This window comes from Columba livia, unplaced genomic scaffold, assembly GCF_036013475.1.
Source record: "Columba livia isolate bColLiv1 breed racing homer unplaced genomic scaffold, bColLiv1.pat.W.v2 Scaffold_132, whole genome shotgun sequence".
Taxonomy (NCBI): domain Eukaryota; kingdom Metazoa; phylum Chordata; class Aves; order Columbiformes; family Columbidae; genus Columba; species Columba livia.
This window is the reverse complement of record NW_027043028.1, coordinates 855849-880819: the sequence shown is the minus strand read 5'-3', so window position 1 is coordinate 880819 and position 24971 is coordinate 855849. Positions and strand designations below refer to the sequence as shown.

Genomic DNA, 24971 nt, shown 5'->3' with positions numbered 1-24971 from the left:
CTTTCCCAGGTCCCGGTGCTGTAGGGCAGGGTTGACTCCTTGGGAGCCCACAGGAAGAGGCCCTGATCCTCACAGCACAATCAGAAAGCACAAACCAGTGCTCCAGCCAGGGAGATGACCACAGGGGCTGCCAAAAAGGAGAGAACAATTCGCATTTCTGTATGCGGTGGCACAGGTGGGAGTAGAAGAGGGATGTTGGTTGAGGCGGGGAAGAGATTTTCTGGGAGAACTCTCTCCTGATTTGTCAACGTGCTCTCCTGTTTCCACAGTGCCCCATGCCCAGAGGCAGCAGATGTCCAACAGCAGCTCCATCACCCAGTTCCTCCTCCTGCCGTTCACAGACACACGGGAGCTGCAGCTCTTGCACTTCTGGCTCTTCCTGGGCATCTACCTGGCTGCCCTCCTGGGCAACGGCCTCATCATCACCACCATAGCCTGGGACCAGCACCTCCACACCCCCATGTACTTCTTCCTGCTCAACCTCGCCCTCCTCGACACGGGCTCCATCTCCACCATTGTCCCCAAATCCATGGCTAATTCTCTCTGGGATTCCAGGGCCATCTCATACTTGGGATGTGCAACACAGCTCTTTTTGTTTCTTTTCTTGATCACAGCAGAGTATTGTCTCCTCACCGTCATGTCGTACGACCGCTACGTTGCCATCTGCAAACCCCTGCACTACGGGACCCTCCTGGGCAGCAGAGCTTGTGTCCACATGGCAGCAGCTGCCTGGGCCACTGGGTTTCTCAATGCTCTGCTGCACACGGCCAATACATTTTCACTGCCCCTGTGCAAGGGCAATGCCCTGGGCCAGTTCTTCTGCGAAATCCCCCAGATCCTCAAGCTCTCCTGCTCACACTCCTACCTCAGGGAACTTGGCCTTATTGTGGTCAGTGCCTGTTTAGTTTTCATGTGTTTCATTTTCATTGTGGTGTCCTATGTGCAGATCTTGAGGGCCGTGCTGAGGATCCCCTCTGAGCAGGGACGGCACAAAGCCTTTTCCACCTGCCTCCCTCACCTGGCCGTGGTCTCCCTGTTTGTCAGCACTGCCATGTTTGTCTACCTGAAGCCCCCCTCCATCTCCTCCCCATCCCTGGACCTGGTGGTGTCTGTTCTGTACTCGGTGGTGCCTCCAGCACTGAACCCCCTCATCTACAGCATGAGGAACCAGGAGCTCAAGGAGTCCATTAGGAAAGTGATTTCATGGGTGTTTGTCAATACTGATCAGCTTTCCGTCACTGTCCACAAATGATGTCTATTTGTATCCCAGTGCAGGCCTGTACCTTGTTTTATCCCTCTTAATTTGTTAGCATTACCCATATTGTTGTTTATGGTTATTATGTTCGTACATAATTGTTTGTGTTTAGCTGACTATCCTGAAAAATGTACCCATTATTAATATTTTTAAAACACGTGAAACCTGTATAAATGTTTTCCTAACACTGTTTCAGAGCTTGGTCTTCCATAGCATCTCCGTAATAAAATGACATCTCCTCTCAGCAGTTCCTCAATATTTGGTTGTTGTTCTAAAGCTGATCTCAACAACAGGCCCAGGAATTTCACTCAAAAGGGCCTGAGGTCAAAGTTCGTTGTCACGTTGGTAGCTGATAGACAACAGAGTTGTGGTTTAAGACACAACCCTTGTTGTCTGTTGACAGCGGAGAAGGGGAGTGGTCATGAGATACAGTCAGACTGGGCTGTCCCAGAGCATGATGGGGCAGAGGACAATCCTCCAGGAGAGGAATCTGGAGCTGCCTGGAGAGCCCATGAGATACACATGTACCTGTGTGCCTGAGGTGGGCAGCCACTGGAGCCCACAGAGTGAGACATGGCCCAAGGTGGAGTCAACCCATGGCAAAGCACTAAATCCAGGTACCTGCAGGGAAACAAAGATGGAAACAGCCCACCCCACACAGACCCGTTCCAACAGGGAACAGCACCTTCACAGTCACCACACCAACAGCAGCACCTACACAACCATGAGCAACAGTACTGAGCGTGTCCTGTTCCTCCTCTCAGACTGAGCTGCTGTGAAGGTTGCACAAGTTGTCTGCACATCCCAGGTAGAACTTACCTGCAGTTTCACACACCCCTGTGGTCCCTCCAGTGTGGACCTGGGGTTTGGGTCAACCCAGACTCATACATATTGTCCACTTGGCCATTCCAGCCCCAGTTCTCTTCATATCCTGGTGTTCCCTCTTCCTTGCTAGCCTCACTTAGACCTGACCAAGAAAGCGTGTGCATACATTTACACCCAAACACACACACAACAGTGAACCCACTCACACAGTAAATAGCCAGGAACAGAGTTTAAGAAATATTGTAGTTTAACCCTGGTCATCAGCTCAGCACCACACTGTTGCTGTGGCAGGATGAGGGGAAGATCTTAAAAGTAAAAGAAAACTCGAGGGTTGAGATAAAGACAGTTTAATAGGTAAAGCAAAAGCTGTGTGCGCAATCAAAGAAATATAAGGAATCTGTCCCCTGCTTTGCATTGGCAGGTGGGTGTTCAGCCATCTCCAGAAAATCAGGGCTCCATCACACATAGCAGTTACTTGGGAAGACAAACGCCATCACTCTGAGTGTTCCCCCCTCACTTCTTCTCCCAGATTTATTGCTGAGCATGACTTCATGTGCTACAGAAGATCCCTTTGGTCAGCTGGGGTCAGCTGTCCCAGCTGTGTCTCCTCTCAGTTTCTTGGGCACCCCCAGCCTACTCTCACTTCTCAGTGTGAGAAGCAGAAAAGGCCTTGACTGTGTGCAAGCACCGCTCAGCGCTGACTGAAACATGGGCGTGCGATCAACACTGTTTCCATCACAGGTTTAAAACACAGTGCCATAGAGTTGCTACGAAGATAATTAACTCTACCCCAGCTGAAACCAGTCTAATAAGCAGGACAGACCATGGTGATCAGGCAGGGGGGGTGGCCAGAGCAGCACTGACCAGCCACCTCCCCATGAGCAGCTGGTCACTTGAATCCCTCTCCTCCCCACCCTTCCACAGGCTGCTTCTTCCACGATCCACCTTGATCCCTCCCTTTCTCTGCCCCGGTCTCCTCAACAATTCATAACCATCATCAGTTACTTTTTCCCCAATGGGCTCAGGTTTCCTCCACTTGCACTCAAATGTGATAGTTTGGATTCCATTGCCTTGGTCCTCTGGTCCCTTCTCACATCCCTCACTTTCTCATGCACGTCCCACAGTTTCCCATGGCACGTACAGGTGGCTTCACTCCAGGGCAGGGCCTCACCAGGGGCATGGTCATTTGTCTGCAGCCTTCCCATCTGGCGTCCTTGATGACCTCATGATACCTGCCTACCTCTGGCCAATCACATTGCTGTCATGAGGTGACCTCACAAGTAATAATGCATCCATGTTTGCTTGGCCTACATCTACCCCATGTATCTGCAATAGAAGTGGCATCACAACCCACCTCCAGCCGTGTCATCTTCCCCTTCTCCTGCATCTCCTGTCTCCCAGGCTCTCAGCACTGCTGGGTGTGTTTTCCAGCATCCAGGTGACATCACTAGGCCTGACTCACCACGTGCCCAGTTGGGTTGTTCTCAAAGATGGGACTTCAAAATCTACCTCCCTCACATGACCCCTCACCTTGCATCATCCTCTTCTGGCACCAGGGGTCACCTCACAGCCAACCTCCAGACACTTCCCCTGCACCTGCCTCTCCTTTCTCCCACCCAGCACTGTCGTTTCTGCTGGGCAGGCAGCACCGTGCTCCCCATGGGGACTGCAGAGCCCTGGTGGGACAGCTCAGTGGTGGGAGGGCAGCCAGGGGTGGTCAGGGCTCCTCGGGAAGGCAGGCGGGTGGATGAGGAGCTGGAGATGAGCTCTGTGCAGAGGGGAGCCTGGTGTGCACAGAGCCTTGCCTTGGAGGAAGCTTCATGGTCACAGGTCCTTGATTACATGGCAAGTTGGACCATGGCTTGGTCTGCTGGGAGGGCAGCAGCACTGGGCACAAGCAACCCAGGAGGCTCCTGCAGGTGTGGAATACAGCATTTTGAGACAAACATGGACGAGCTGACGAGGGCTGGTCTCCTACAAACAGACAAGGTGGATCAGGCTGGGGGTCTGAAGGATGAGAGCGGCCATGGCTGCAGTGACCATGAGATGGTGGAGAAGCAGGACAACTGCAGAACAAGAGTGCAGTCCTGCAGGAGAACTGATTTCATTACTGGAGGATCTGCTTTGGCTGTCCTGCAGAACAAACAGGCTGTGAGTCCCTGTTCAGGGGCGATGTCCTCAGAGCCCAGGAAGAAACCAACCTGATGGCCAGGGAGTCCAGCAGGGCCTGGCAAGAGGTCAGCATGGATGAACAGGGACCCCCTGACTTAGGAGATCAAACAGCAGAAGGACGTGCAGGGAGGCTGGAGGGGAACAGGCTGCCCAGGAGACAGACAGACTGACAGACACCTGGCCTGGGGGTGCAGGGATGGAGCCAGCAAAGCCAACGCTGAGCAGTGGCTGAAATGGCCGTGCAAGGGGAGGGCACCCAGGAGGGCTTCTCCAAAGATGTGGTCAGCACAAGGAAGGCGGCTGAGGGCACCCTGGTCCCAGTGGCCAGTGGGGCAGGGGATGGGTGACAAAGACAATATCAAACGAGCAATTTATCTGAAGAAAGATTCTTCCTTGGAGAGTGCTGGTAGGAAATGTAACTGGACACACTTATACATTTTACTATATATTTACCAACACATAAATATAATTTTTTCCTTATGATCACATAGAAAGACAGACAACACAGGTCTGTTGAGATCACTGTCAACATGGCCATCTAAAAAGAGAACAGTTCAATTAACCTTTTTATCCCTCTTTCCTCCATCAGTCAAGAGTGGCCAACAGCTTCCAGCATGACTCACTGTGTGCCAAGGGTTAAAAGTGGCACTGACAGCCCATGGCTGTGCATACTTTGGTGCCTTCAACTCTGAAAGACACAAGGATTATCTTTCTTAATGTTGTAGGGTTTGGTAGGATAGAAATCTAGAGAACATTTCTTAAAAATGGAGGGAAAAAGAAACCAATTGAAAGATGTAGAGTGAAGGAAATGTGTTCTTGCAACTTTAAACATCAAACACTGTTGGTGTTGTAATTCTCCTACCTTTGTTTTGAATACTTTAAATGTCAGTGTTTTCCCATTAGATCAAAATGAGACTTTTCAGGATGTGCATTAAGAACGAGATGAGAACTTCTGATCCTCCACTACATTTGCCTTCTCAGCACTCTCTCTGTTATCTGTGCATCTCATCTCCCTCATCCTCCAGGTATTTCCTCCTGCCCTGACTAAACTGACCGTGTCTGAAGTCCCATTTCCAGCAGCTGATCTGCACACAAGCACTCGCGATTGCTCTCTGGGTTTCCCTTCCTCTTACTCTTTGATCACTCACACACTTGTCAACAATCCAGTTGCTGCTTTCAGCTTCAAGGAGTTAAAAGCTTCCTTGCCTTTCAGTAGTCTGTCTATTCTGTCTTTAGCCAACTCTTTTATTGTGTTTATTTTATAATTTCCTTTCCGTCTAAAACATTTCTTGCATGGTTCTGCCTTGGAGAAGGTGAACCTCAGTGGTGGCAGCTTGTCCTTGGTGTACAGTTGAGGAGTGTGTTTTCTTTTAATCATGACTCTCATCAGTTGTGTTTTGTTTGTTCAAGGGTAAAGCAAAGTCCCTGTTTCCTGTGTGCACTTGGGTCTGCAAGGAGAGCAGGTGGGAGCTGGTGCAAAGGAGCTGGCACATCCAGCTGCAGACTGCAGTGAAGTCTGGTGTGAGGAAAAGGGATGCAAGGCCCAGGGGGCCAATGAGAGAAACGATGGGGTTGGGGAGGTGAGGAGCAAGGTTGTCCACACGGTGTGAGACCTCAAGGGACAGCTTCTCCAGCCAGTCCAGACCTCCTTAGGAGAGACCCTGGATCAACATCAGATAATGCTGCAATCGCATCCTCTCCAAACTGAAAAGGATTAAAATACACCCTTTACAATAGAAAGACTTTTTTATCAGAAGCTTTTTGAAATCTTTCTCCATAATTACACAAAGAAAACTCTCTAATTGACTGTACAAGATTGGAAGGACATAACAAGAAGAGACATGGTTTGTTAGAGCTTTCTTGAGTGTAATGAGCCCCATGGTGCATTGGGTGCTGAGTCCTTGAACATTACTCAGGTGCTGAGAGGAGACTGCACAAACCTTTCCAGAAGTCAAAGCCAGAAGAAAAAAGCACTAAGTTCCTTGAAGTATTAATGAGTTCCACTGAGGGCAAGTACCAGCAGAGCCTCCCCAGGGACTCGTTAGAGCAGAGAATTGGAGGCCATGATGGCAGATAAACAAAGGGAAACGTGCAGGCAGCTGAGGTGCTGAGAAAACCCTGGTTTAGTTGGATGAAGCAGAGAGGCCAAGGCCTGACCCCCAGCCCCTGGGAAGGCAGATCCTGTCCCTCACACATTGCTCAGGGCTCTTCCTGGGGCAGGGGGTGTGGGCTGTGTGGTGCTGAGTGAAGGACAATGGTGTGACCGTTCCCAGCCTTACTGGGGTGTGCAAGGAGGCCATGAGGTGCCCCAGTGCCTGAGGACAACACGTCTCCTCACAGGCCTTGGTGGCAGAGGCCATTGCCATAGCCAAGGGGACAAAGACTTGGGTTCTCTTGGTGACATCCAGCCTTGCCAGTGCCCTTTGCCATCTCCACCACAGGTTGTCCTACACTGTCCCTCAGCTGCTTCTGTTTCCCTGCAGGCTGTAGACACCCATCTCGCTTCCTCCCCTTGCTCTCACCCTGGTATTTCCATAGATTGACTGATGTGTCTCCACTCTCATGCTCTGTTCCTGGAAACACAAGTACATGGACTGATCTCCTGCTCCTTCTGGATGATTTCTCGTACCACAGCACTGCCCTTTGAGTGACATTTCTTCCTCCTCATGTCCAGTCTCCACGTTTTAACCTGCGATGTGTGGCAGTGTTTCTCTGCTGTAGAAAGGAGGATCCTGAAAACTACTGACCTGTCAGCCTCTTACCTGTGCCTGGGAAGATGATGGAACAGATCCTCCTAGAAGCTGTGCTAAAGAACAGAGAATGGTGACTCAACCACTTCCCTGGGCAGCCTGTTCCACTGCTTCACAACCCTTTCCATGACAAAATGTTTCCTAATATCAATTCTGAACTTTCTCTGGTACAAGCTGAGTCCATTTCCTCTCATCCTCTCACTTGCTACTCAGGAGAAGACCAACACCCTCCATGCTACAACCTCTTTTCAGATGGTTGTAGAGAGCAAAAAGGTCTCCTCTCAGCCTCCTTTTCTCCAGGATAAACAGCCTCAGAACCCCCAACTGCTCCTCAGCAGACTTGTGCTCCAGACCCTCAACAGCCTTGTCCCCCTCCTCTGCACTCACTCCAACACCCCAAGGTCTTTCCTATAGTGATGGGCCCAAAACTGAACCAAGGATTTGAGTTGTGGCCTCACCAGTGCCGAGTACAAGGGGATGATCGCTGCTCCGGTTCTGCCCACTACACTATTCTTGATGCACATCAAGCCATTGGCCTTTTTGGCAACCTGGGAACACGCTGGCTCATGTTCAGCTGTTGTCAATCAACAACCCCAGGTCCTTTTCCACCAGGCAGCTTTCCAGCTACTCTTCCCCAAGCCTGTAGTGTTGTAGGTGATTGTTATGACCAAAGTGCAGGACCTGACACTTGGCCTTGTTAAACCTCACACAAACGGCCTCAGCCTAATGAAGCAGCAGCTCCAGATCCCTCTGTAGAGCCTTCATACCCTCCAGCAGATCAACACTCCCACCCAATTTGGTGTCACCTGAAAACATAGTCAGGGTGCGCCTGATCCCCTCATCCAGATCATTGATAAAGAGATGAGAGAGAACTGGCCCCAATACTGAGCCCTGGGGACACCACTCATGACCGGCCACCAACTGGATTTGGCTCCGCTCACCACAACTCTTTGGGCCCGTCCCTCCAGCCAGTTCTTGATCCATCACAGATACACCATCCAGGCCATGAGCTGCAGCTTCTCCAGGAGATGCTGTGGGACACGGTGTCACAGGCTTTACTGCAGTCTAAGGACACAACACCCACAGCCCGTGTGGCGGATTCACTCCCCACGACAGACTTTCCCTCATCTGCTCAGCCGGTCACCTTGTCACAGAAGAGATCAGGGTGGTCAAGCAGGACCTGCCTTTCATCCAGCCATGCTGATTGGGCCCGATTGCTCGTCTGGTGTGTGTGACCTCACAGTCCTTTCCCAGCCCTGTTCCTGCTGTTGGCCAATCCCCTGCAGAGGCAGAAGTGACCTCACAGTGCCCTCCACAGCCATTGGTTCCTACTGGACTATGAGTTCCTGAGACACAGTGACCACATGGCATCGTACCCACCATCACCCCCCTTGTGGTCCAGTGTGTGAGCAGATCAAACTAAGCTGCTTTCATCAAATGTATCCAATAGATTTCCTATCAAGGGTTTGAGTGGAGAAACATTCCTCAGAGGAGCTGCTGCATTTACTCTGAGGCATTTTATATCTCTGCTTCTGCACCTAATTTTCTTCTTCTTCTTTCTCTGTCTTTTCTGATATGAAAAGCTCTCCAAGGCAAAGATTCATGGAATCCTACAATAACCCAGGTTGGAAGAGACCCCTGAACACCCTCTCTGTCCCACTGACCTTAATGGCACACCAAGGAACAGCTGATGGCATTTGTGCTCACTTGGGTTCATCTCACCACATGCACACAGTGGACATGCACATGATGTGTGTGTTTACATCTCATCTGTACAATGAAAACATGGACGTTTGACCTAGTATTTCATACAATCATAGAATGTCCTGAGTTGGAAGGACCCACAAGGATCATGGAGTCCAACTCCTGTCCCTGCACAGGACACCCCACAGGTCACCCCGTGTGTCTGAGGACGTTGTCCAATCTCTTCTTGAACACTGTCAGGTTGGGGCCGTGACACCTCCCTGGGGAGCCTGTTCAGTGTCCAGCACCTCTGGGTGAAGAACCTTTTCCTCATGTGCAACAGACCCTCCCCTGGCACATATTTCTTCCGTTCCCTTGGGTTCTCTCACTGGTCACCAGTGAGAAGAGATCAATAACTTCTCTTCCTTCTCCCCTTGTGAGGAAGCTGTAGCCACCATGAGGTCTCCTTTGAGTATTTTCTTCAGCTCTGATGCTCAGAAACCCCTTGGTTTGCTTTCTGAAGCAGAAAGGAGGAGCCATGACCTCCAGGCGATGGGAAGGGGGATCCTGTCCCTCACACACAGCTCAGGGCTCTTCCTGGGACCGTGGGATGTGGGTGTGCAAGGCCCAGGGAAGGACAACACTGGGACAACAACTTCCAGCTTCCCCATGGGGCTGCAAGGAGGCACCGAGGCCCCAGTGCCATGAGGACAACATGTCTTGTCCTGGGCCTCAGTGGCAGAGACAACTGCCCTGGCCAAGGGGACAGAGACCTGGGTTCTGTGGGTCCCTTCCAGCCTTACAGCGCCCTTTGCCATCTCCACCACAGGCTGTTCTACACGGTGCTACCCCTGCCCCTCTTACCCTGCAGGCTGCAGACACCCATCTCGCTTCCCCACCTGCTCTCACCCAGCATTTCTGCACCTTCACTGCTGTGTCTGCACCCTCACTGGCTGCTCTTTGGCACACAAACCATGGGCTGATCCAGCTCCCTCTGGGTCACCTCTTGCACCACAGCACTGCCCTTCCAGTGACATTTCTTACTCCTGATATCCAGTCTCCATCTTCCAAGTCACTTTGTGACTTTTTTTCCTCTTTCTTGCTTTTTTTCTGCTACTCAACCATCTCACAAACTGCCCTTCAAGCAGAGAACCCAACCCGTTAGGCTTCTTGTGGTCTTTCACCTCACCAGAGAGAAGTCACCTCACCATGATCTTCTAAATCCCGTGAGTGCTGCTGGCCTTTCAGCTTCTCTGACAGACACGACCACGTCCCTGCCGATGTCCCATCATGTTCTCAGGTGGGATGGACATGACAACCCGTCTCTCTTCCTGGGTAAGACCTGTGGGCCCTTGGGCAGAGGTTCTTTCCCAGCCATGTCCCTGCTGCTGGGCTGTCACCTCCAGACACAGAACTGACCCCACTGTCCCCTTCACAGCCTAAGTCTTTCCACTCAGTTATGAGTTCTGGAGACTCAACTGCCATCATAATCCCACACCCATCCATCCCCCTCCTTATGGGCTGTGACCTGACTAGATAAAGCTATGCTTGTTTTCTCAAACTGATCAAATCTATTTCCTGCTAAAGATCTGAGAGGAGAAGCATTCTTGACAGGAATGAGAAATGTTGAAACCTTTTCTATGTCCTCTCCTACCTCTTTTATTTCTTATTGTTTTCCTTCTTCCTGGTTCTCATGGTGAATTCGCTACCTGAAGTGCAAAGCCAATCCCACCCCCAGAGATGAGATCTTGTTTATTCCAGAGCTGTGCAAGTCTGGATGCTGGAATGAAACCAGCACAACAGATAGAGAAGGAACATCTATTATATCCAAAACCTTATCACTACATTCAGACCTTCCCGGCAGTCCTGAAGAAGCAAGTGTTCACACATTGGCATATTGGTTACATAACCATTTTATCACCACGCATGCTTGTTGAGAAAGGGCCCCGGGCTGACCCCGGTCTCCCATCCTAGGGATGCATATGGGCGCATAAGGAGCAAAGTTCAGCTAAAGGACACTTTATGTAACAGTCTTGAGACAGATGATAAAACAAGACTCAGCTAATAGTGCAGGCTCCAGAGTGTCTGTGCTGCAAGGACAGTATTCTTTGCAGGTTCTGATTAGGTGTTTTAAAAGTCACTTTTATCTTTGTTAGAACAGCAGACTGACCAAAACTGAGAGGATTTACATATTTTAGGTTAGCAATTTCAGACAGGATTCATTCTTTTAGCTGGTAAGGACATCTTCTGTCTTCAAACACCTCTCCAAGGTAAAGACTCATTGAATCATAGAATAAGTCAGGTTTGAAGAGAGCCCTGAACATCATCTTGTCTCACTCTCCTTCTCAAGGGAGGGGGCACCAGGTGAGGTTGTTCTAGGCCTTCTGCTGCCTGGAGATGGGTGCAGGAAAATGTGGTCCGGCCCCCTCCCAGGGACAGACGTAGGCTGAGCATCCTGTCATTCTCCCAGTTCTCCTTCCTGCCATTCCTGAAGATGGGTTTGACGTCTGACTGTCTGAGGGACCTCTGAACCTCTCTGATCACTCTGACATTTTGAGACCACAATCCAGAATTTCCCACAGGGATGGAGGGGCAGGTGTAGGACTGTGTAGAACAGCATGTGATGGGGATGGTAAAGGTGATGGAGCAAATAAGGACACTTGCAATGAGCCTGTCCAAGGCAGCTGAGATAAATCTCAATGGGCCACTGGGGTTTGTCATTGGAGTCACACAAAGAAATATCAGGGTTCTGTCAGACATCCACATCTGAGCTGGCCCTGTGGACTCTTAAAACAAATTGACATAATCAGGATCAGACACTTTCCCATTTACACACTAAGGCAGGAGTCACAGTGTCTCTCTGGCCTCCTGTTCCTATTCCCAAAGGTTGGGAGGCACCTCAGCCCCATGGTGTGTCACCATGTTCTGCACTCATCATTGATGTCCCTCATCATTAGGAATGGACATTCGTTAAAGGAAGCACATCCCAGTGCTGCTTTCTGGTGGTTTCCTATGGGATATTAGTCCCAACATGATGTGACCTCAAGGAACTGTCTGTCTCACAGGCCTTCATGGAACCCCAAGGAACAGCTGATGGTGTTCGTTCTGACTCACGTTCATCTTACCTCACATACATGATGTACATGCTCACATATCATCCGTACAATGTGAACATGAACTTCTGACCTACTCATTCAGTGTGATTCCATGGAGGGACAAAGATGTCTGAGTTGGTATGAGAGGCCAGTGCTGGAAATGATGGCTGTGAGGGGCCAGTCCATGGTGATTGACCTGAGGCTCCTTCTGTGGGGTGTCCAGTGCACAGGGGCACAGCCCAGCCCCTGCTCTGCTGGTCCTGCAGGTCTCTGGCAGAAGCCTGGCTGTGAGAGGACACTGCTGTGTGCCAGCCCTGCACACACACACTGTTCAGCTGTACAATGGTGTTTAATCTGTGGGTGACTTTTGTAGGAATATGCTTGAGAGAAACTTTTCAAGAAGATATAAACCATCATGCACTGCCCTGAGGAGATCACCTTTCTATCTGGAAAGGCTGTTGTGAGGCCAGCTCTGTCACAGCAGTGCCCATTGCCTGTCCCTGCCTGCGCCCACAGCACTGACACACAGCAGGACGGTGACCAAGCTGCCAGAGCACTCAGGCCTTGCACCAACACCAGGGATGAGAAGGAGAGTGTGGGAGTGGAACCAGAACAGCTCTGGAAGAGCAAGCGCTGCTGCTCCCTGGCAGGGCTGCCAGGATGGACTTTTTTACCCTTCACCCATCATAGGAACTGTCCCTGAACGTGCAAAAAGGCCTTGCAGGAAGGATATAGTGAAAAACAAGTCACTACAGGAATCTTTATTTTGGTTAGAGACAAGAAGTGTACTGTTCCTCATTTAAACAGCCAGTGGCTATAAAAGAAACGCAGACAGTGGATTAAAAAGGGGCTGAAAACATCATCGCAATAAGAAAACAACAAATAACAACAGAAAATCCAGATGACAGTTTGAGCCTGTAATTAGCTACATTAAAACTCCTGTGTAGAAGCAGATGGGCAGTACATTGCTTCAGAAAACACTAAGATATGAGTTTTCTCAGGGCATCCTTGATCTCCTTGTTCCTCATGCTGTTCATGAGGGGCTTCACTGCTGGAGGCACCAAAGAGCACAGAACAGACACCACCAGGTCCAGGGATGGGGAGGAGATGGAGGGGGGCTTCAGGTGGGCAAACACGCCAGTGCTGATGAAAAGGGAGACCACGGCCAGGTGAGGGAGGCAGGTGGAAAAGGCTTTGTGCCGTCCCTGCTCAGAGGGGATCCTCAGCACAGCCCTCAAGATCTGCACATAGGACACCACTATGAACATAAAACAGCCAAAACTGATTAACAGACTAAATACAAGAAGCCCAAGTTCCCTGAGGTAGGAGTGTGAGCAGGAGAGCTTGAGGATCTGGGGGATTTCACAGAAGAACTGGCCCAGGGCATTGCCCTTGCACAGGGGCAGTGAAAATGTATTGGCCGTGTGCAGCAGAGCATTGAGAAACCCAGTGGCCCAGGCAGCTGCTGCCATGTGGACACAAGCTCTGCTGCCCAGGAGGGTCCCGTAGTGCAGGGGTTTGCAGATGGCAACGTAGCGGTCGTACGACATGACGGTGAGGAGACAATATTCTGCTGTGATCAAGAAGAGAAACAAAAAGAGCTGTGCCGCACATCCCAAGTATGAGATGGCCCTGGAATCCCAGAGGGAATTGGCCATGGACTTGGGGAGAATGGTGGAGATGGCGCCCAGGTCGAGGAGGGCGAGGTTGAGCAGGAAGAAGTACATGGGGGTGTGGAGGTGCTGGTCCCAGGCTATGGTGGTGATGATGAGGCCGTTGCCCAGGAGGGCAGCCAGGTAGATGCCCAGGAAGAGCCAGAAGTGCAAGAGCTGCAGCTCCCGTGTGTCTGTGAACGGCAGGAGGAGGAACTGGGTGATGGAGCTGCTGTTGGACATTGGCTGCCTGTGGGCATGAGGACCTGTGCAAGGAGGAAAAGGCAGTGACAGTTTAGGAGAGACTTCTCTGAGGAAAATAAACATGTTGCTTCTCATGGAAAACGCCCTCCCTGATGGAGGGATGTTTCAGCTCATTCTCTCTTTCTACCAGCTGAGAAAAAACAGTTTATCACAGTTAAAAATGCAGCTTGGGCATCTGGTTTCCATGAACACACCTACGGGTCAAGACCCCCTGTGTTGGTGTCAGAACAAAAACTGACCCACACTCCCACCCCAACCCCAGAGAGCAAGAGCACCAGGGACAGGTGGAGAAACAGGGAAGGACACTGCAGTGCTACCAGAAAATAAAGCAAGGACAGAAAGGCAGACGGGCATGCTGTGGAACCTTCTCCTGACCCGGCTGTGCTGCTGCCACTCACATGACACTGGAGAGCAAGTACTTTTAGCACCGTTTTTGAGTACCACGTTCCAGGAACCCTTCACCTGGAGGTCCAGCTGCTGAGGTGGAGACTCGTGACCTGGACCCCATGGCTTTGGGGCAGAGGGTCTGCTGGGGAGGAGAGGAGACCAGGGGTTGCACTGGGAAATGTGTCTGCACTGCAGGGGATTGCAGGGGGTTCCTAAATCCCATCCCTGGCATATCTGGTAGGAGCTCCTTCTCCCTGCCCATGTCTGTGCTGCCTGCAGCTGTGTGTCTGTCCCTGGTCTGCTCCCTGTCAGTGTCACAGACCCCGTCCCACCCGCTGTGTGCTCAGCTCTGTCCTGCTCACACCTCCTGGCACTGCCCAGGGGCAGCTCTGTGTGTGCAGGGGCTCAGGAGCAGCTCAGACAAGTCCTAATGAGAACTGGGGTCTCAGTGTCTGCTCCAAAGAGAGAAATAAATCCCCATCTCCCACTGCACACCCAGACGAGCAAGAGTGGAAAACCGGAAGCACAGACTCCTTCCCTTGCAGCTGTTGCTGTATCAATGTCCTTGTTCAGAAGGACCCTCTGCCATGTCTGTGGGGGGATCTGGAGCTCTGAGCAGCCCTGACCCACACAGCCCCCTTCAACCCCACAAGCTCCCTGCCTGCCCTGCCGGGGGTCGCTCCTTCCACCCACAGCTGCTGCCATGGGATCTCCCGGGCAGGCTGAGCGCTGACCCTGGCAGGCGGCAGAGTCCCTGCCCGGCACAGCCCTGGGGTGCAGGGACCCTGCTCTGCAGGACAGCCCTGGGCACCCCTGGGTGCTCCCCCGGCTTCACAGCTGTTCAACATGGCCTGACAAGAGCCCCGTCCTTACAGATCCCACAAGCTGTGCCTGTGCCAGTTTCAGGAGTTGCCTCCAGGAGCTACAGCTGCACTGCCCTGCACCCAGAGACTTACCATGGCAAGGGCTGCAAAGGTTTCTCCTCCAGTGAGCTCTCAGTCATCCTCCCAGTCCTGACCACCTTTAATCTCTCTCTGCCTTGCTCGTCTCCTGAGATCCCCAGGCAGAGCCCTCAGCCCTGCTGCGTGTGCAGAGGAGCTGCTCCTGGGCAGAGCTGTCTCTCTGCAGCGCTGCCGCTGCCATGAGCTCCCTGTGTCCCAGGAGCCCAGCCCAGCTCAGCAGCACAGGAGCAGCCCCAGGCGCTTTAATGACCCCTCTGGTGGGTTTGGTGCTGAGTCCGTGGACCTCAGACCCTGAGGGGAAGCCGAAGAATCTTCTGAAGAAGTCAAACTCAGATGTAAACTCCAAAGTTTCTTGTAGCATTAATGGGTCACACTGAGGGACACAACTGAGAAACTGTTCCTAGGATCTCGTTAGAGCAGAAAACTGGAGGCAGAATGACAGGTCAGAAAAGCAAGGTGACGGTCTCTCTGATAACCAGTAAACCTGGATGTGTTTCATTAACCAAAGGGCCAAGATCTGACCCCCAGCCCTGGGAACACAGATCCTGTCCCTCCCACGTTGCCCAGGGCCCTTCCTGGGACAGTGTGATGTGGGGCTGTGCAAGGCCAAGGGCAGGACTATGGTCCCACACCTCCCAGGTTCCTGGCTGGGGACAAGGAGGCCATGAGGCCCCTGTGCTGGAAGGACAAGGTGTCTCCTCACAGGCATCAGAGGTGCAGACAACAGCCACAGCCAAGGAGAGAAGGAGCTCATGTCTGGTGGGGCTTTCAGCCTCTTTACATCCCGTGATCATCTCCAGGACAGCCTGTCCTGTGCTGTGGCATCCCCTGCACCTCTGTCCCTGCAGGCTGGAGACATCCCCCCTGCTGCCCCACCTTGCTCTTGTCTGAGCATCTTCCTTCCTTTGCTGAGATCTCTCCATCCTCCCCGGCTGGTCCTTGAAGCACAAAGCCTTGGGCTGATACAGACTCCCTCTGCTGACCTGCTCCCCCACAGCACTGCCCTTCCATCACATTCCTTTCTGCTCATCCCTCTCATGCTCTTTCCCACTATGAAGAAACCTCCACCACCTCTGAAACCACCCCTCAGGCACTCTCAGGCTACTCCTGCACTGCTGCAGCCTCCCCAGCGCTGCTGGGCCAAAGCAGCCCAGGTCCCTCAGCACCCCACACCATGTGCACAAGGTGCTGAACCTGCCTTGGCACAGCCCTGCACTCTCCAGTTCCTCCCTGCTGCTCCAAACTGGGAAGCCGCACACTGGCACACACCCGTGTGTGTGGGTCACACCAGTGCTGAACCGAATGGGATGAGAACTGCAGGTGTCTGGGTCCCCACGCTCCTCCTCATGCAGCCCCGTGTGCAGCTGCCTTGTTCATGGTGAGCGTGCACCACGGGCTGGTGTGGGGACCTTGTAGTGCCCAGGCCCTTCTCCTCAGGGTCACTGCTCAGCGTGTCAGGTCCTGCTCTGTCCTGATGGATGGGGTTGTTCTCCTGCCCTGATACAGAACTGGTTACTTCCCTTTTTAAATCTTTAGAGCTTTCTGATGGGTGAACACCAAATTTCATCAAGGTCTGCACTCTCCCTTGACTGAAGCTCCATTTGTTCAGCTCATAATGTTTGCGTGCAGACGGCTTATCCTGATAAGGGTGTCTCTCCCAAGATACCAGGATGTGGAGTTGAAGGGCACTACAAATACCATCTCCTGCAGAAACTGTGGGGCCTTGGGCGTCTGATGCTCATAATGCCAGAGGTCTGGACTTTGAGGGGAAGTTTCCCTTCATATGAGAGAGCAGCAGGAATGCGTGGAGCTCTGCCTGGGGACAGACGATGTCAGCTGAATGTTGAGGAGTCAGCATGAGAGGGCAGAACAACATGGGCAATGTTGAGGTGACTGGACATCACCTATACACTCACTGATGAGGAAGAGGAATGAGATGAGGCCTCCTTCAGACACATGAAAGAAGCCTCATGTTTCCAGGGCCGTGTCCTCGTGGCAGATCTGAGATACCCCAATATCTGCAAGGTACCGGCCATCCAGGAGGGTTTGGAGCTCATTGACAACATCTTCCTGACACGGGTGACTGAGGAGTCAGTGGGGTGAGGTGCCCTGTGGGACTTCACACTTACAAACCAGAAAGAGTTGGTCAGGATGGAACAGTCAGGGATGGAAAGTGAAGCTGAGGCTCCTGGGAGATGAGAACAAGGCCAAGAGCAGGATTTCAGCAGAGCAAGCTTTGGCCTGCTGAGGGACCTGCTTGGGTCCTATGGGATATGACCTTGGTGTCTGCAGAGCTTTTCTCTCCCATCTCCTCCCTCCTCTCTCCCACCTGCTGTTGTGCAGCGTTTTTTACCCTTTCTCAAATACAATATCCCAGAGGTGCTGCCAGCATCACTGAGTGGCTCAGATTTGGCAAGGAGTGGGTCCATCTTGGAGCAGCTGAAATCGGCTCTGACTGACATTGGTCAAACTCCTGTTGTCTTCCCGGAGAGGTGACAGCTGTAGCACACCCACACCTACCCCCAGTTCCAAGAGTATGTCATGTAAACCCAATAGAGAGTGACAATGTGTTGGGTGTTGCAAACTACATGATCATGTAGTTTGGAGGAGGAATGGACAAGATCTTCTGTCAGCAACATGAGGAAGTCACCAGGCAATGAGCAGGTTCCTATGGGGAACTGTTATTGCTCTGACATTAACTGGCCTGGCAAAGTGGCAAGTGCCATCAGTCCAAAGGATCTTGGGCCAGCTGCTTAACGTGTCTGCATTGTGGGCCAATGAGAGTGATGCTCAACTGGATCTGGAACTGGGAAACAAGGAATAGCTGGTGAGGGATGTGAACATCAGTGTCCACCTTGGCTGTTGTGACCAGGACACAGTGGGGTCCCAGGCACCAGAGGGGAGGGAGGAAGGCCAGCAGCAGAGCACAGGCTGGTGGGCTCCAGAGGAGAAGACTTTGTCAAACTGGGGGTGCTGATTCAGGTGGTGCCATGGGAAGCAGCTCAGAAGGGTGAAGGAGCTCAGGAAATCTGATAATCCTTACAGGACATCCTGCTCCAAGCACAAGAATGATCTCTCCAAGTGCCCATGAACAGAAGCATTTATCTCGTGAGGCTGCCCATCTGAACTGTTGGAGCTGCAGGGCACAAAGGCAGCACACAGGAGGTGGGAGCAGGGGGAGCTGCAAAGGAGGAATTTAGAAACCTTGTCCATGGATGTGGGGATGATGACAAAGCTGCCCTGGAATTCATACCTGAAGGAGAGACTGAGGGCAGAAAGATGAGCTGACACTTCTTTACTTGCAGTGAAAGAACAGACAGGGAGAATGTGGGCCTGCTGCTGAACTTCGTAAGAGTAGAATCAGACAGGACTGAGGTTCTTCATGGCTTCTTTGCCTCCATCTTCACCAGCAAGGTCTCCTGGACTTTGTTCCTGAAGGCAGGAGTCTGGAGAACACCCAGCAGTGGATGGGGCTCAAGTCAGGGGTGACCTGAGCAAACTCAGACACCGTTACAGAACAGGAGATGGGTCACTTGACCAGCTCCCTGAACACAAGTATCGCTGTGCTGTGGCACCTGAGATTGCCAGGAACACCCACCTCTTGGTCCAGAGGAGTGTGACTCCTCTTGAGGTGTCCTGGCCTGTCTCCTGATTCACATGCTAATTTAGGCACCCACTTTTCTGACATATTCTGTCTTTATCAGGAGACGCTCCATACGGATACGAACTGGATTCTGCCGATACCCCCTGTTCTGGAAAGGGAGGGAAGGGTGAGAAGGGAAGGAAATAGAAGAAATTTGGCTTTATTGCTATTTATTTTGCAAATGCTCTCTGTTTGGCTATTCCTGAAATCTCCCTAATCATCCACACCAGACTTGAAGCCTTTAGGATAATGATGCACAGAGCCTTGGCTTGTAAGAGCATTTTAGATGTTAGTGAGCCCTCTGCTGCCATGATCCTGAATTGCAGCTACTGAAACAATGAACAAACCTCTAGTGAAGTGAAAGGCAGAAGCAAACCCCAAGTTTCTGAGGGTGTTTGGGACCCCATGAAGGGCCATCACTGACACAGCTGTGAAGGAAACAACCAGTGCAGGTCCCTGTCCCTGGAGGCTGCTGAAGGAAAGACTTGGAGACACTGGTTCCAGGTGGTGAGGGCCATGTGGAGGTGGCTCTGATGCCATGTCAGCCCTTGATGCTTGTTCATCACCAGAATGGCTGAGCCCTGACCCCTGGGACCTGGTCGATCTTTCTCCAATGTTTTTCAAGGCTTTTCCTGTGGTCAGTGTGAGTGTTTTGTGTTTTGGGGTGGGTTTTATGTCAAGTGCTGTTGCTTTAACTGCAAGGTTCTGGTTTTCTGTGGAGCTGGAAATGCCTGTGAGCTCCTCACAACTAATCCAGCTTCTTTCATACACCTGGCAATGGTCACCAATCACCTCAATGTGCCTGTCTCACACTTGCTTGAATCCTCTATTTGGATCCACAGCCATCACTCCAGGAGGTTCATGGATCCACCAGACTCAGGATGATTCCTGAGGACCATCCAAGTGTGGGCAGTGTAAGAGAGGAGCAGAGCAGGGTCAGCTCATGGGCCATGACTGAGCACAGCCACCCCAGCAGCAGCCGTTCCCCATCTCCCAGGCACAGCCATGCCCACAGCATGCAAATGGCACTGCCATACATGATTAGCCCAAGAGAGGCCTTTCTTCCTTCTGTATTCCCAGGAAAACCCTCCTGTTCCTCCTCCACCTGCAGACATCAACTGCTTTCCATTTCTGGGCTCAGACATGGCTGGAAGGGTTCACTGAAGCCATCAGCCATCTCATTGCTTCTCCCTGACATGCTCTGACCTTCTCCCACACCTACAATGGCCAGTCACGGCTGCTCATGGGTCCTGCTCTTCACAAGAGACCTTGAGCTTCTTGGTTCTTCCTGGTGTTATTATGAACTTCCTCACTCTCTCCAGAGTTCATGGTGAGCTTTCTTGTCCATAACAGCCCCTTTATGACCACGTCTCACTAAATGGTTGTGTTTGTATGATCATTTGTGCAGAAAGGGCAGTCACAGGACAGCACCCAATATGTCAAACTGATGCCCAGTGAAATGCCGTAAAGCCCTGATGAGTTCCCCCTGTGTCTGTGTCTCTCCTGGAAGGAGTCTGTCCCGAGAAGGGGATCCAGCTCCTGCCACTCTCTGCAGAGGCACATGAGCAGTGTCCATCACCTGGGGACACAAAGGGTGACGTTTGCCAGACCACCCTTCATCTGAACCACTTAGATGTGTGCTTGTGGATGAGGTATGGAGCCTTATAGTGCAAATACCTATTTAATTGTCATTGCCAGAGGGGCGACCACAGATGCAGTGTACTATTTTATAGATATGTCAATAGAAGCATATACAACTGACATTCCTAGACAAATTACACAAACACCTAAAGGATTATTCATGCCTTTAACATGATTATCCTCAGAAGGCCACCAGCTTTCATCTCAGGAAATGGGATCCAGAGTCCAAGGGCAGGATGGTTTGGGCTCTGTGCTGCGATCTGGAAACTGAAACGTGCTCCCATCTCCCAGCCCCCTGCCCTCCTCAGTGAGGGTGTGAGACATTCTGCCAGCGAGGGCTGAACTCACAGCCATGACCAGTATCTTATGTCCGACTGCAGCCAGTGGTGTCCTGCCAGCTCAGGATTGGAGCTTCCATTGTGGGAGGTGTTTAAAAGATTTTGAGATGTGTCGCTTTGGGAAATAGTTTGGTGGTTGACTTGGCAGTGTTTGACTTACGGTTGGACTCCATGTTGTTAAGGGTCTTTTCCAGCCTAAATGATTCTATGACACTATAAATCTATTATTTGGGTTGATACCGTTTCAATCCCATCACCTCCAGGTTCCCTCAGAGGCGGCTGTTGTGTGGCACAACCGTCCCGGCTCTCCAGGCAGGTTGGGCACTGGGTTGGTGTCTGCATTGGCAGTTTTCCCCTTCCTGGGGTAAAAGGCTGTTGAGCAGAGACAGTTGTAGAGATTTGGGTCACAGGGGTTTGCAGCAATCCTGTCAAACTCTGAGCAGGATGAGCTTTGGAGCCCAGGAACAATGGAGATGCTCTGAAGGATGTTTGTGAACAGAGATACTGTCACTGATAACAGTAACAGGGAACTCCTTATTCTCACTGATGATGGCAATAAACTAAAGCTCTTTAATTTCATTCCTAACAGTCATTCTTGCTTTTCAAAACATCTACTACACCTCAGTAGCTGTGTCTTCAGAGAAGCTCTTAGAACAATGATTTTTCTCTCACTTTTTTTTTTTAAATCATTTAAAGACTACCACTCTTGGACAGAATTACCCCAAAATCAACCTTCTTTCATAACTTTTCTCCTTTTTTTATCCTGGTGTGCAGTGGAGGTGGTGTAGGGGAATAGTTTCTTTTTGAGACAAAGAAGGCCAGGGAACAGATCCCAGGTCAGTGCAAAGGCACAAAGGAGGCCAGAACCTTTATGTGTGTGCACTGACACACACTGTCACCTGCATTTCCAGTCTCTGCAGTCCCAACCGTGCAGCAGAGTCTGGAGTTCTGAGCTCCCTTCATCTGCCCTGCGTGACACGTGTAAAATGGAACTACCCCAGTGCAATGGCTGGTTTTGATTCTCTTCACAGCCTGAAGCACCACATGGGTCAGGAGACAAGCCAGGATACCCAACCAGGACTCACATGCTTTTCAATTCAAGTTCAGGTGTTCCTGGGAATCTCAGGTGACAAGGCGTGCTGATTCCTGGGTTTCAGGAGCTGGTCAAGAGCCTCATCTCCATTTCTGTAATGATGGCTTTGCTGCCTGGCTGCTGTGCAGACTCCGTACATGGATGCTGACACCTGTTGAGCAACCTGCTCTGAAAGGATTAAAAAGGCAGGCATGAGGATAGAACCTGGGTGGGGGCAAATGAAAAGGGATGCACAAGATGTGGTCAGGGCTGTTTGGGGGCAATTGTAAAGCAGCCCTGCACGTCAGGTGGATTATTCCTGTGGTCAGGGAGAACCTGAGAGTTCTCGCTAAATTTAAAACATGAAGGAGATGAAGGGACAGCATCATTCAAGCTGAATGGAACCCCAGAAGGAGTCGTGACCAACCTCCTTCTCAAAGCAGGGTCAGACCAGATTACTCAGGGCTTTATCCAAACATAGTTTGGACGTATTCTGGGGTAGAGTGAATGCGCACTCCTGGGAAACAGCTTCCAGTGCTTGACTGTCCTCATGATGGGAAACTTTCTCCCTTTGTAGCACCTTTCCAAGCCCAACCACCCAAATTGGTGTTTACCCATCTACTGACAAAGACTGTGATATCTTTCCTTTGACACAAGAATATTGTGGGGTATGATGCTGAATGCCTTGCTGACTTCCAGGTAACAGACCACCACTGCTCTGCCCATGTCCAGCAACCCTGTCCTTTCCTCGCAAAAAGCAAAGAGGATGGACAGACGCAACATATCCTGGGTAAACCCCATCACTTTCTCTTCCAGACACCCAGAAATGGGGTCCCAGTGGACATGCTCTGGGGCACAGCCCTTAGTTCCCTGCTCACCCAGTGGCCATTTTGAGAAGTGCACACACTGTGTGAGAGCTGCCAGTGGTCAGGGAGTCCCCCCAGTCCCCATGAGCTTTCCAAGATGGTGGAGAGTGGCCTCACTGTGACATCGTCCTGCTGTCCCAGCTCCTGGGATGCTGCCCCTGCTGTCCCATAGACTGGAGAGGATTGTGTTAGTTCCAGTGACCCCTGACTTGATCCACATCCACTGCTGGTTGTTCTCCACATTCCCGTCTCAAGTCACAGAGGCTTGGGACACATTGCTGGTGAAGAGGGAGGACAAGAGAACACAGGGATTCTCATCTCTTTCCCTTATTATATTCATCAGTAGCTACAAACTGTCTTTGTTTCACCTTTAAGTGTTCCTGCAGTAGTAACAGCTCATTATGGGGCCCTTGAATTGCCTTACAGGTCTGGACTGAGTTCTGATCTGTACTGTTGCTGTGCTTGGAGGCTGCTGTCCTTGAGACCAGAGGAACTCACTCCTGCCACCCTGCCTGGCAGTTCATTCCATCCGTGTCACAGCTCTGTCTGCAGCACTGACAGCTCCAGCTCCCCAGTCAGGTCCCTGGCTGAGGACATTGCCTCACATCTGGGCTGAGCCACCCCAGCTGTGGCACCAGCCCAGCTCTGACCTGCCACAAGAAACCTGGTACCAAGTGTCCAAGAGCCCATGTGTGCAAAGGCTTTGAATCAGAGCACAGACATGACATGGCCAGAGAATGATGAATGTCTCTCTAGACCTAGGAGTATAAAACCAGAATAAAATGCCTAAACTCATTCAACTGAAGATATTCCTCCCCTGGCTTGGAGGAATTAGATCCTTTGCTGTAACATTCCTGGTGTCCTGTCTAATGATGGGACAAGAAAGATGCTTGCAATACCAATTTATTTTTTAAAATGAAAAATACAATGCTGGAAAGAAGTGTCTCTGAAGAGGAGAGAGAATCAACATCACTGATTACTTCAACTTCAAACTTGTGCCCCTGGAGCCCCAGGGACACCTGGAGGAGCCCGGAGGGGACAGAGAAAGGGACATCATGGGCTGCTCCTGTGCTGCTGAGCTGGGCTGGGCTCCTGGGACACAGGGAGCTCATGGCAGCGGCAGCGCTGCAGAGAGACAGCTCTGCCCAGGAGCAGCTCCTCTGCACACGCAGCAGGGCTGAGGGCTCTGCCTGCAGCACCGAGGGCACAGGAGCCAGGCACAGAGAGGGAAACGCAGTCTGGGCTGGGAGGATGCTGAGAGGTCACTGGAAATGAAATCCTCTCAGATATGAAGCCTGTGGCTGCAGGGCATTGAACCTGCAAATCTTGGTAGGATCTCAGAAAGCTGTCACATTGCAGAGCCTGCGAGAGATGTAAGTACAGCTCTCAGAGATTCTCTGATCAGAGGAGAGGATGTGCTGCAGAGCAGGGATTGCCTTCTGCACTGTCAGAGTGACAAGACGTGAATGCTGCGTTCTCCCCAGGGTGGCTGTGGGGTGTAAATGTAAATGTGCAGGCAGGGGTGCCCAGGGCTGTCCTGCAGAGCAGGGTCCCTGCACCCCAGGGCTGTGCCGGGCAGGGACTCTGCCGCCTGCCAGGGTCAGCGCTCAGCCTGCCGGGAGAGCCCAACAACACTGAGGGGAGAAGCTGTGGTGGAGGAGCAAACCCTATTGGGCAGGAAAGGTGCCTCTGCTGTGGAGAGGGTGCTGTGTGGGTCAGGGTTGCTCACACATCCAGATCACCCCCAGCATTTTTCCAAGGGGATGCCTCAAGGAGAAGATCAATGCAAGGATTGCCAGACAGATAAGGAGCTTTCCTGAGCCTGTCTTTTCAGTTTCCTCTCCCAAGGGCTGGGGGGTGCAGAAAAGGATAAAATGAAAATGAGCTCTCATGCTTAAACACGTCACTGAGACTCCTGAACCGCAGCTCTGAGTGATCAGTACATCTGCCAGAAGGCTCATGACATCCCTTCCCCACCCCTCTGCCTGTGCACAGCACCTGCATCACCTTGGCTGGACCCGTCAGCCTTAGTCTGACCTGTCCTGTTTTCCAGCCTGCAAACAGGAAGATGCCCCCAGGCAGTGCCCTGTGAACAGGCAGGATCTGTAGGGCCAGGGGGAGGGCACAGAGGGTGGGATGGTCTGTGAGCACTGACAGGGAAGAGACATGGACAGGGAAACACCTCCCAGGGGAGAATCTCCAGGCAGCAGGGAAATGATCAGAAATGAGAGGAAACCAAACCCGGAATGGTTATGGGAGGGAGAACAGAGAAAAGTCCTGTGACCCCCTGCAGTGCAGATCCCTCCTGTGAGCAGCCCCCTGGGCTCCTGTCCCACCCAGCAAAGCCTCTGCCCTCAGGGCCGGGG

The 24971-nt window shown here is 51.7% G+C and overlaps 2 protein-coding genes across 2 annotated transcripts; one reads left to right on the top strand and one right to left on the bottom strand.

Moving 5' to 3' along the window:
* Positions 1–292: 292 nt before the first annotated feature.
* LOC135577629 (olfactory receptor 14J1-like) lies at positions 293–1252 on the top strand. The gene has a single exon (XM_065047759.1). It carries the CDS (start codon positions 293–295, stop codon positions 1250–1252), a length of 960 nt encoding a protein of 319 aa, XP_064903831.1.
* Positions 1253–12760: 11508 nt separating this feature from the next.
* LOC135577650 (olfactory receptor 14J1-like) lies at positions 12761–13294 on the bottom strand (the record flags this gene model as incomplete). Its single annotated transcript, XM_065047781.1, has 1 exon — positions 12761–13294. A coding segment is annotated over one exon (534 nt), but the record flags the coding sequence as incomplete, so codon positions are not given.
* Positions 13295–24971: the final 11677 nt, after the last annotated feature.

Coding starts and splice junctions, on each gene's coding strand:
- LOC135577629 (XM_065047759.1), top strand. CDS start 293: ATGTCCAACAGCAGCTCCATCACCCAGTTCCTCCTCCTGCCGTTCACA.